This window comes from Aplysia californica, unplaced genomic scaffold (genome assembly GCF_000002075.1).
Source record: "Aplysia californica isolate F4 #8 unplaced genomic scaffold, AplCal3.0 scaffold00554, whole genome shotgun sequence".
NCBI classification, from domain to species: Eukaryota; Metazoa; Mollusca; class Gastropoda; order Aplysiida; family Aplysiidae; genus Aplysia; species Aplysia californica.
This window is the reverse complement of record NW_004797824.1, coordinates 188,939-201,337: the sequence shown is the minus strand read 5'-3', so window position 1 is coordinate 201,337 and position 12,399 is coordinate 188,939. Positions and strand designations below refer to the sequence as shown.

General features: G+C 40.7%; 1 protein-coding gene across 1 annotated transcript in view; it reads left to right on the top strand.

The window, feature by feature from the left end:
* LOC101860598 (multidrug resistance-associated protein 5) overlaps positions 1–12,399 on the top strand; it is a gene marked incomplete in the record, with an annotated part of 52,588 nt that overhangs the window by 9,700 nt on the left and 30,489 nt on the right. Inside the window, 7 exon segments of the mRNA XM_035971998.1 lie at positions 791–844; positions 2,898–3,304; positions 7,384–7,499; positions 8,802–8,984; positions 9,757–9,904; positions 10,375–10,555; positions 11,376–11,461. Of these exon segments, the coding sequence (XP_035827891.1) occupies positions 7,411–7,499; positions 8,802–8,984; positions 9,757–9,904; positions 10,375–10,555; positions 11,376–11,461 (687 nt within the window).

Sequence of the window (12,399 nt, the reverse complement as noted above, 5' to 3'; positions counted from 1 at the left end):
CTCTCTCTCTCTCATTTCCCCTGTAGTCTCACCATTTTGTATGTCTGATATTTGGCCGTCTCAGGCTAGCCTTGTTTCTAGTGTTGTTTCTGCCTGTCTTACTTTTTACCTTGCCTTAAAGGTTTGTTGAATCAGTCATATCGATGTGTTTTGTTTTATTCCTCCGGCGTCTGTAGTGTAGAGGTTAGACACTCCGCCCTCATTTGCGGAGAACGTGAGAAAGATCTTTATGTCGGGAGGTCTTTTTCCCGAGAACCCATGTCTGTCTGCTAAGATGTTGTATCTTCTCTGCCCAGATTGGCTGAGACTAGCAGAGTCTAAGCATTTTAGCATCACGGGCTAGCAGTTTCAGATAATAAGTCACACAGTTTGACACCCACAAACTTTTATAACATAACGTGCCACTGGACTTTTCCTCTACCCCGATGAAACAATACTGTTTTGTGCAAAGACTTGCTCCGAATTCAGTGGGCACAAAAGATGCAACTATGTACAATCAAACCTGTCTAAAACGATCACCACCTCTCGGTAAGAAAAGGGGTCATTTTAGACAGGTGGTTCTCTTGAACAGTGCGTCAGTATAGTACAGGAAGAAAAAAAACATGCGGAAAGTTGGACATGATGGTTTGTACAGGGGATTTTTCGTTCGACTTGGTCAATGTTAAAACCGAAAGCAGCGGAGCAGCCTTTTCCCTAATTCGGGGATTTTGTCACAGTTCAATAAGTGCATTAATCAATGTCTGACGTACCTAGGTGATTTTAAGTAAGACTCTCCTTTTTCTCGTTACAGGTACCGGCGTGAAACGGGAAGACGGAATTGGGAAGACATTGTCTGTTGGAAGAAGTAAGTTCTGAAAAGCTTTTATAGAGTCTCAAAACGACAGAACAAAACCAGTCCTGTGAGGGAAGTGAACAAAAACCTTGAAAAAATCCCAAGCAAAAAAAAAAAGAGAAAAACAAAAGCGCAGTCGACAAGATCACGATTTGTTTCCGAATTCTGCCTCGTCATCGCAGATATACTTAACGTCATTTCCTCCTCAGACGTCATAACGTGGCTACGTCTGCTTGCCCTTGACGTCACATCGGTGCGAGTTGACAGCATTGACAGACGATGTATCACCGGGCCCTAAGGCAACGAAGCGAACGAACACATTTGAACCCTTTTGGTTTTCCCCACTTTTCTGAGGTGTGTTAGATACGTCGTTCAGTCTCGCTGCTCTGTCTCGATCTAGATTCTAGTCTTTCTCTTCAGACAGACAGCCACCCAACTGTGTCTTACCCCGACTAAATCGCGCGCTCCGTCTCCTATTTCGATGCCCTATTTTGAGGGAAAAAAATGTTTGTGACAGAAAATCCACTACCAAATAGAAGGAATGATAGAGGGAGAAACGTGGACATAATATGAATGAAAATGAGAAGAAATAAAACATTGTGTTTGCCTTCATGTTGTAAATGCGGGTGAACGTACTCTAGGCGTGGGCGGTTCCCTATACAGCTCGGCGTGTGCTTGTTTGCTGTCTTTGTAGAAGAACAGTAGCGAAGGAAAAAAGTCTCTCACATTGAACGCTTGGCACATGTAGCAGGTAACTAGAAATAAATACTCTTTGGACTGGGTATACGGGTAGCTGAACGCTATTAATTCCTTTCACGTGTTATCTATTTGTATTATATAATAATTATCTTTTCACTTTAACGCTTTAATAAAGACGCGCTTTCTGATCTGTCGAAAACGCGCTATTTTGGGGCGTTCTAAAAAAAAACCCAGAACAGAAATCGTTATTTATTTAGATTGTGTGACTCCTTTTCCCTTTACCTCAATTTGAAAGGCAGGCACCAACATGCATGCTATGGAATGCGCGAATTTGTGTGTGTGTGGGGGGGGGGGGTTATTTGTGCATGTTGATTAAATTATCATAATGATCCGCTGCTGATTGCACATACTCTGTGTCCGCTACGTTCTTGATGACTTTAATAACCTATACTCTGTGTCTGCTACGTTCTTGATGACTTTAATAACCTATACTCTGTGTCCGCTACGTTCTTGATGACTTTAATAACCTATACTCTGTGTCTGCTACGTTCTTGATGACTTTAATAACCTATACTCTGTGTCCGCTACGTTCTTGACGACTGTAATAACCTCTCGTATTCTTATGTCTAGTAAATACTTTTTTTCACTTGTGATCACCTAACGTTTATCTACCTTGTTCGTTCATTCATGGAGCGGCGCATATCTTTGCTATCATCGACATAATTTATCAGAGACCCATTTCTTTTTTTACATTCTTGTCGAACTATTATCGTAAAGCCGCAGCAGCAATAGCAAATCAGTGTGCTGATAACGACCCCAGAAGTATGTAATAAATAAGGTGGGTAAGAAATGAGGTATGCAACTTTTTTAGAGATCGTAAATCTGGCATGAGCGAACTACGATCTGAAGGACAGATCCGGCCCAAGTCGACCCAGCAACTTTTTAAAGAAATATAAATGTGATAATTGGTGAGTTATTAGTAATTTATAACAACAAACTGTCCGTCTTGAAAGTCAAAGTCAAGGCAGGTCTTTTTGACAGTGGCCAGCGACTGTGGTTTAGAGGTAAGTTCTCCGTCATCGCTTACAGAAGACTTCATTTTGAGTTCCAAGTGAGGAAAAGGATTTTTATCAGGTACCTGTGTTTATGTATACTCTTATCTCTCTTTTTCTCGCCACTCACACAAACACACACGCGCACTTACACAAACATAAACACACTCACACACATACACATACACACACATACGCACACACATACTCACACACACTCACACATACACACACACATACACACACACATACACATACATATTCACTCACTCAGACTCATAATTATCCTCTTTTGTTTTCTTTTGTTTCAACAGGAACTCAATAGGTTCACATCGGGAATCACATCATCCAGTATTTTACAAAGATTGATGCCGAGAGACACTGGAGACACCTCTCGTGCCAGGACTACGAATATTCAAAAGTTATACGGATATTAGGAATAGATTCCGAATATAAATTCAGCTGGTTCTTGTAGAACGCAACTCTACATTGCAACATAATATTGAAAAAACTTTCACTATTCTGTGAACAAACAAGGATCGTTTGGATAAGTTCAAAACTTTCACCGTTGGAATTGGTGGTGTCTTCGTGTGTGTGCGTGTGTGTGTGTGGAATTATTCGCCAGTGTGGACAGAGTGCAGTGACCTGGGGAACATACGGACTAACCTATTGTGTACTTTGTGGCGAGTTATGACGTCAGGATATCATGCTGGACATTTTTGTAAGTAGGCCTACACGTGTTGTATTCCTGTAGTTGTATTTTATGTAATATCACCTCCCTCTCTCTTTCTCTGTCTGTCTGTCTGTCTCTGTCTCTGTCTCTCTCTCTGTCTCTCTCTCTCTCTCTCTCTCTCTCTCTCTCTCTCTCTCTCTGTCTCTCTCTCTCTATCTCTCTCTCTGTCTCTGTCTCTGTCTCTCTCCCCCTCTCTCTCTCTCTCTCTCACACACACACACACACACACACACACACACACACGCATACTCTCCCCCCCTCTCTACTTACGTCTCTCTGTCTCACTATATCATGTCTCTCTATATCTCTCACCCCCTCTCTTTCTCTCACACACGCACTTACACACACACACGCACACACACACACACACACACACACACACACACACACACACACACACACACACACACAAACACTCAATGTCTCTTAATGCATGTCTCTGTGCGTCTGTGTGTCTGTTTATCTCTCTGTTTGTCCTATTGTGTTCATATGTGTGTTTATCTGTATATGTTTGCTTGTGCGTGTGCTTGTGCTTGTGTGTATGTATTTGTGCAGATCTTTTTTCGACAACGTGTTTGTGAGATAGGCAGTGTGTGTGAACGTGCAAAATTCTTTCAGCGTGTCTAGAAAATAATTTCATGCCAGCGCATGTACATAATATCTCCATGTTTGACGTGTTTCCGAGCGTGTCTTTTCTTTTGTATGAAATTATTGTGCGTTTGAGGGTGTGTGCCGTATGGCAGAGTGTGCATAGAACTTGGATAGAGTTTTTGCGTTTATGATGTTTGTGTCTACGTCAACATGTATTTATGAAATGTCCTTGCATGTCCTGTACAGGGCCGTATTACGTACATATATTATTATATAACTGTGAACGAGTGCACACCTGCATGTCGGGGCCATAGACTTGTATTATATATTATTCTAGATCGTGCAATTTAACGTAATATGGAGCTCTCAACTTGACGCCATTTGGAGTCAGTTGAAGGGCAGTATGGGAAAGGTGCTCCATGCACTCGACAGTTATAGTGAAACTGGCGATTTGCCCGTCATTTCGGCACCAATGATGCACCCACTTCGCAGCGAATTAAAAAAAATTATTATTGAGAGCAAAGAGCGGCGCCATGACAGTGCACGATCTAGCATAATATTTTAAATTGAAAAGTCTATGGTTGGGGCAAACAGTGTATAAGAGCTTACATAGATGCGTCAGTCATTGTACAAGGTAGTACGTGGGTATACATGTTTTAGTCTGGCCATGTGGTTGAAGAGTTGTACGTTTTGTACAAAATATCTGAATACGTCTAATCTTTATGACGCACAAATAATTATCTCTGAACTATTCTACCATCAGTTAAAAACGGAAAACAGTTGTATAGAGCTGGGGGGTTTTTTGTTGTTGGTTTTTATTATTGTTTTTATTGTTGTTGCTTTTTAGTGACGCATCTCAACCTTTCATCTCTTTTGCGAACAAACGACAAACACGCACATACATAGCATACATGCAATTAAACGCACATACTCACGCTCACGCGCTCACAGAGATACAATGACAGACTGGTTCACACACACACACACACACACACACACACACACACACACACACACACACACACACACACACACACACACACACACACACACACACTCACACACTCAAGCACACATACACAAGCACACGTACGCATACACACATACACAGACATACACACAAATGCACACACACATACATTCACACACACGCGCACACACACACACACACACACACACACACACACACACTCCAATGCGATCTCCTCTCCCGGCAGTCAAACGAAATATGACAAACATGGAAATCAGGGGGAGGGGTGGATATGAAGGGCTGCTTGTCGTCGTGCACAGAAAACAACCCCCCCCCCCCCCAAAAAAAAAAAAACACAAAAAAAAACAACAACAAACAAACAAACAACAACAACAACAAAAAACACAGCTTAAAAAACCCCAACAAACAAATTAACAAGCAAAAACAACAACAACAACAACAACAAAAAGCGTGTATGTCCAAATGCCTTGTCGATTGTTCCACTTGACTAAGTTGACGATGTGTTACAGAACACACGTGCAGGTTGTCTTCTCTAATAACCGGTGGTGTTTATTCTGTTTGTTTTTCGTGGTTTGTTGATTCATTTTGTTTATAATAGAAAAATAAAACGTTATTGAGAGTACAACTTCTGACGGGATGAGGAGTAACAGCTAAGCATTTGCATAATAAAGAACAATTTGATATCATAATAATGATTCGAATGATGATAATGTAAAACAGCAGCAGCAACAGCAGCAGAGGGAAAAGAAAAAGAAGAAGAAGAAGAAGAGGAAGAAGAAGAAGAAGAAGAAGAAAAAGAAGAAGAAGAAGAAGAAGAAGAAGAAGAAGAAGAAGAAGAAGAAGAAGAAAAAGAAGAAGAAGAAGAAGAATGGTAATAATGTTAACATACGCCCACGATAACATTAATTCTGACACTGGTACAGCGCATATCCATGCTCCCTATCATGCTGTTTGCTCTTTATAAATATCATTATAGATATATTAATTTTGTTTTAGAAAATAAAAAAAAAGACAAAGTAAGAAAAAACAAAAACAACTTCTGAGCCTACGTTGACAGCTCGCGACGATTGTTTTCACTTTTTGTTTTGGCACGTGTCTATGTTACTAGAAGGTCAGTCCCCCGCTGTCTCGTCTCAAAACCCTTGTCCCCTTTCCCCTGGATGTACAGAGTTGTAGCACTTTACGCACTACATCTATTATTCATATACCCCGTCTGTACCTCTACATAAGTTCTTAGGTAGATCCGATTATACGTGGACATCGTAAGCGCTTTGACATTACACCACGCCTCACCTTTCTTTGCGAAATGAATTTCCAAAATGTAGATAATGAAATGAAATTGTAATGATTCATTAATTAATGCAGTACAGTTTAAGCAACCAATTGTAAATAGGAAGAACTCAAGTGTTTTTTTTAAACAATTTTTCGTTTGTTTTTATGTTTAGCTTTTCATGCTGTTATTTGTTCTTGTTTTTAGGGGGGGGGGGGGGGGGGGTTGGTTGCTTTTTAGATCTAGTGCTTTCATTTATTATTTTTTGTCGTTTTCTTGGTGGGTGTTGTTTTATTTCCGTTTCGTTTTATTTTATTTTATTTTATTTATTTATTTTGCTTGTTTTTTAATGTGCTAGGGTTTTTTAAAAATCACAAGACGTCCCTTGACTGGAACGTCATTGACGTCATAGCAGCGTGATGAACGTTTTTGTCGATCTTCCATCTGCCAAAGCACACAACCTTGTCAGTACTTAGGCTGTTCTTGACTTGTCATCTTGCCTTTGTTATTTGTTGCTTTTTAAACATTATAATTAAAAGCGCTCACAAACAACCAAATCCACAGATAAACAAACCGAAGAAATACTTGTACACTACAACCTAGTCTAACGGCCACCTTTAAAAGACAATCACCTGTGCAAACGGTCACCTTTTTCAGACAATCACCTGTACAAACGGCCATCTTTATAAGACAATCACCTGTACAAACGGCCATCTTTATCAGACAATCACCGATGCAAACAGCCACCTTTATAAGACAATCACCAGTGCAAACGGCCACCTTTATATAAGACAACCCCCTGAGCAAACGGCCACCTTTATCTGACAATCACCTGAGCAAACGACTACCTTTATAAGACAATCACCTGTACAAACGGCAACTTACCTGTGTGTATTTACATTTGTTGTTGTTGTTTTTTTGTTTTTGTGTGTGTTTTTTTTACATTACCATTCCTCTGTGTTAGTCATCCACCTGTCTGAGACGGCTGTTTTTTCCTCGACAATGGGTGGCCATCTTAGAAAGTATGGACTCTACTGATATCTTTCCGTCATGTCTCAAGTAGAAAGTGTGGACTCTACTGATATCTTTCCGTCATGTCTCAGGTCTAAGACGGTCCGGTTTTCCACAACAATACGTGGCAGTCTTAGGCAGTATCGACTGTTCATTGGATTAACTTATAATATATATATGTCGGTAATCTGTGTCTGTGATCAGGAGAACACGTAGGCGGACCGAGCAAAGATGGGGAAGAAGACGAAAGCTAACGGGAGTGGCGGGAAGGTCAAGAACGGCCTGGTCCGCTCTATCAGCCAGGCCCTGGATGGAGATGAGTGAGTACTCTGAACACACACTTACACATGCATACACACACACACACACACACACACACACACACACACACACACACACACACACACACACACACACACACACACACACACACACATGCTCACACAGACATTATATAGTCGCTTTTAAGGACAAGCGGGCAAACCCAGATTTCGGGGGGTTCCCGAAATCATGACCTACACCAAAAGTGGGCATTGCCCTACCCACAGGAGAAGTTTGGTTTCATTGGTAGGTAAATGGTTATAAGGAAAAGGCTCCTTGTCTTTTAAAGAAACTGAACAAGGGTCCAAAACTTTACCTTCGATATTCTCAAAACAGCATTTTTCGGGATAGACCCTTGTTTTTAAAAGCGACCATTATATATATATATATATATATACGTATATACAATACATACCTACTCCCTACACACACATACACACACACGCACACACACACACACACACACACACAAACACACACAAACACACACAAACACACACACACTCACTCACACACACACCCGAACAAAAGGTCGGACTGAAACATGCTTTTTTTTCTTCTATTTCACTTTTCTGATGAGCACCTGATTTTACCACCTTGACTCACGTATAAATGTTCACCAACCGAAAGGTACTGTCACGAATTAATTGTACCGCGCGTATTATTCAAAACAACAAGAGCTGCCTACCAGAGGTGTGAATTGTGTTTTTTGGCAGTTCAACACCATGCCATGGTCATCGAGCGAGACCTCCTTACTTGACACCTCCAATAGGACCAAACAAAGTTCGTGAAGAGCCTTATGACTCTTCCGACAAGCCCACTTAAAACACGCGCAGGTTTCAATTTGATTTGTGTTTCACAGTTTAACATGGCACGAACTGAGCTGGCACCACATTGATTATTTGTTTCGTTTTTGCTTTTGCTTTTAAATGTTGGTGCTTTAGGCCCCCATCTATACAACCTTTGTCGTTTACAAGACAGATTCGACCCTGCCTGTAGGGGCCAACTTGGGACTAGAAACACGCAACGTTCTAGCTGAAAGACTGAGATGCTCGATAAAGATAGCCCTATATTAGAATGGAACTCAGGTCTTCTGCGTGAGGCAGCGAAGTGCGTAGCCGCTGCACCACATACGTTGAAATACGTGACAATGTTTGCCAATTTTTTAATGTATCATTGTACCTTTGTTTGTTTAGTTTTTTGTAGTTTTTCAAGAACATGAATTATGATAATAATGTCATTTTATGTTGGTGAATGTGTTGATTACCATTAATGCGTTCATGAATGTGACATATTTACAGCCCCGATGACCACGCTTTTTGTCTGGGCGTGTCCAAAGTTCCTGTCAGTAGGGCGGGGCTTCTGTCTCGTGCCTCCTTCTGGTGGATGTGGCGCATTATGATTGGCTTGTACCGGCACGGCTTCAAGTGCCTCTTCAACTTGACATGGTGGGAAGAGGACTCCGCCGAGCACAACGCAGAGCTGTGAGTACAAGTTTGCGTTTTTGTTGTTGGTGTTGTTGGTGTTGTTGTTGGTGTTGTTGTTGTTGTTGTTATTTTTGTTTTGCTTGTTTTTGAATAATTATAATGCTGAGGACAGGCAAGAAAGCCTCTTTGGTAAACCAGCTTAAGACTCTGTTTTGGGAGGCGTTTTTGTTGTTATTTTGTTTTCAATTGCCCAGACAAAGCTGTAACATACGTACTTAAAGACCGGCTGTCAAGATGCAAAAGGTCATCGTTTCTGTAGTTGTAGCCTCTGTTTCCATAGCTGATGCTTTTCTTGCCGTCAGTGCACATGGTTACGTCACTTCTGTTGCTGTTGTTGTTTTAACTCTTGCCGTTGCTACGACAATGATGATTCTTCTTCATGGTGGTATTGCTGACTCTGTTGTTTCTCTCGATAAAGGCACTGTGTAACTCTTCAACATCGAAGCTGACCCATAGTAGTACGTCCTATAAAGGCACTGTGTAACTCTTCAACATCGAAGTGAACCCATAGTAGTACATCCAATCAGCAACAGAGCAAAAGCGATACTACAGCACATTTCTAACAGTCGCACACAGAAATATGAGTGTTGCTTAAGTTTTTGCATGCCTTCCAACGTTTCAGATTAATAAAACAAACATCGAAATATCAGTTCGAATAATGGAGTTAAGCCCTACACATGACATCTTGAAACGATGCCGAATGCCCTGGATGTGCGTATATTCAATGACTTAACCACGCCCCTTTCATGATTTTCCTCCTTGTGGACAGTCTGGAGAAGAGCTGGCAGGCAGAGCTTCAGGCCAAGGGTCCATGTCAATCATCGCTAGGCCGCGCCCTCCGCTCGGCCTACAAACCGCAGCTTCTGCGAGCTGTCGTCATCATTCTGATCACCCTGTCTTTCTCTTTTATTGGCTCGGTAAGTGAAAATCGTCGCTGTTGCTGATATTGTCGTCAAATTTTGGTAACTTCCAAAACTGAAGTGTCCTTGAAAAGAGTAAATTTACATTTTTGTACCTTTGATCGGCTTTTGTCAGTAAAACTCACACCTATGTATTTTATTATATATACATAAAGGGGGTGAGCCCAAAAACAAAACAAGAACAAAAAAGAAAAGAAAACCCAAACCCACCAAACACATACACAAAAAAAATCGATGAAAGTGGTCTAATGGGAGGGAAAATGTTGAGGTCTTTGGTTTCATTATTTGACGAGCACCTGATTCCATCACTATGCCTCTCATATATATTTTATCGTAACTTATTCAGTGTGCTTTTACCTTTAATGAATAAAGTATTTTAACAGTGACGTGATATTACTGTATACCTACTTTTACAACCACCCCCCTCCCACCCTGAATAATATACTGTTGCTGTTGCTGTGTCCCAGGCCTGCGTGATGCGGCTGCTGTTAGACCACATCTCCTCTGCCAACCCCGACAACAACGACAACACCACCAACGACAACGACAACATCTGGCGCGGTGTGGCTATCGTGCTAGGCCTTATTGTGTGTGAGCTGTGCCGCTCCTTCACCTTCTCGCTCACATGGAGCTTCAACTATCTCAATGGTGGGTGCAGTCTGAAGATACGATATGATAAGATAAAATAAGATAAGATGAGATGGGATGAGATAAGATAAGATAAGATCAGATAAGATGAGGTAAGGTCAGGTACCGTGAGAAGAAGTGGGAGAAAGTGGGGTGAGATGAGCCTCAACTATCTCAATGATAGATGCAGTCTGAGATAAGATGAGATAAGATAAAATAATGTCGTATTAGGTACAATAAGATAATGTTCTGAAATATATGATAAATGAAACAGGAGAGAAAAGATAAGACTAGGTAATATGAAACAAGTCTTAATAGATCAGATATGATTATAGATCTATAACATGAGGGGGGTAGATGAGGTCAGATAGTCTATAGTACAATGTGGTCAGATTAGATTTCCCTCGTTCTTGAGAGGACTTCCTGGTTTGTAACGGGGCGTAAAACACATTCCTTGATTTCTGAAATTTCTGTCTCCTGTCTTGCTCTTATGGGTTCCAGATGTTGGTTAAGTATACGGTATAACCTCAGTGTCGGATAAGGTTGTTAGACATTGTTATGACAGAAAACCACTTGGAAGTTGCCGTTAATGCAGTTGTGTGGATGCTTCTCCGAAAGAAAGATGTCAGTGTGTAACCAGAAAGATGATGTTGATGATGATGATGATGATGATGATGATGATGATCAACCTCTTGTCAATATACACAGCTACATTCAAGTCTTTAGCATTTTGCTCTGCTGTAAAACAATGGTGATGATGATGATGATGATGATGATGATGATGATGATGATGATGATGATGATGAGTTTGATGACACATACAATGCCATCTTCCCCTCAGGTACCCGCGGCAGAGCTGCTGCAGTCAGTCTTCTGTACAGAAAAATTCTCAGACTGCGAAGTTTACAAGACAAGAAAATCGGCGAGGTGAGTTTAAAGTGCATTAAGATTTCATCTCCAGCTTATTGAACTATCCTTCATTAGTCATCGCATGCCTTCTGTCTTGTGATTGGTGATTGTTCATTGTATTATTGTATAGGTTTAACCTTAAGGTTGTTTAAGAGGCAAGATCTCTGAATTCAGAGGGACAAAGTCACTTTTTTTGTAAAGTGTGCATTCTTTGATTTGACACCTGTTTCTGCACATAGATCATTTATTGTTCATTCCTGAATTAACAAACATGTCATATTTATGATTTTTTGTCAACTCTCTAACAATGGTAGGACATCTGAACATTATGACGAAGTCTCCAGACAGTTAGACAAACAGACAGACATATTGATAGATGAAGATGGGAGAGAGAGAGAGAGAGAGAGAGAGAGAGAGAGAGAGAGAGAGAGAGAGAGAGAGAGAGAGAGAGAAGGAGAGAGAGAGAGAGAGAGAGAGAATTTAAATAGATTTTACGCTACTTCCATAATATTATTTTCAATAAAGAGAAAAAAATATTACCAATAATACAACATGTCATATCACAGGCATAATTCCTCAAACAACACGCAGGAATCTATCGCAGACTTGGAAAGTCATGCAGATATATTTGTACATATTATGTGCAGATATTGAAAAATAAATAAATAAATAAATTGCAGTGTGCATCAAAGTTTATTTGGACAGAAGCCGTATCGCAGATGTCAGGCAATTTTTTTGTTATGATCTTTGCAAGAAACGAAGGGTTTTTATTTCTCCTGTCTAACAAGTCAGGGTGTGGAACAGTGGGTGGTTGGCGGGTGCTCTGATAGATAGGCGATTAATTGGCAAAAAACAATACGTGATTAATATTAACCCTATATCCTTACGACCAGGGCAAATGTGCTCAAGAGCAACCCTAGAAACCTGGCCAGTTTATGGGTCACTCAGGATATATG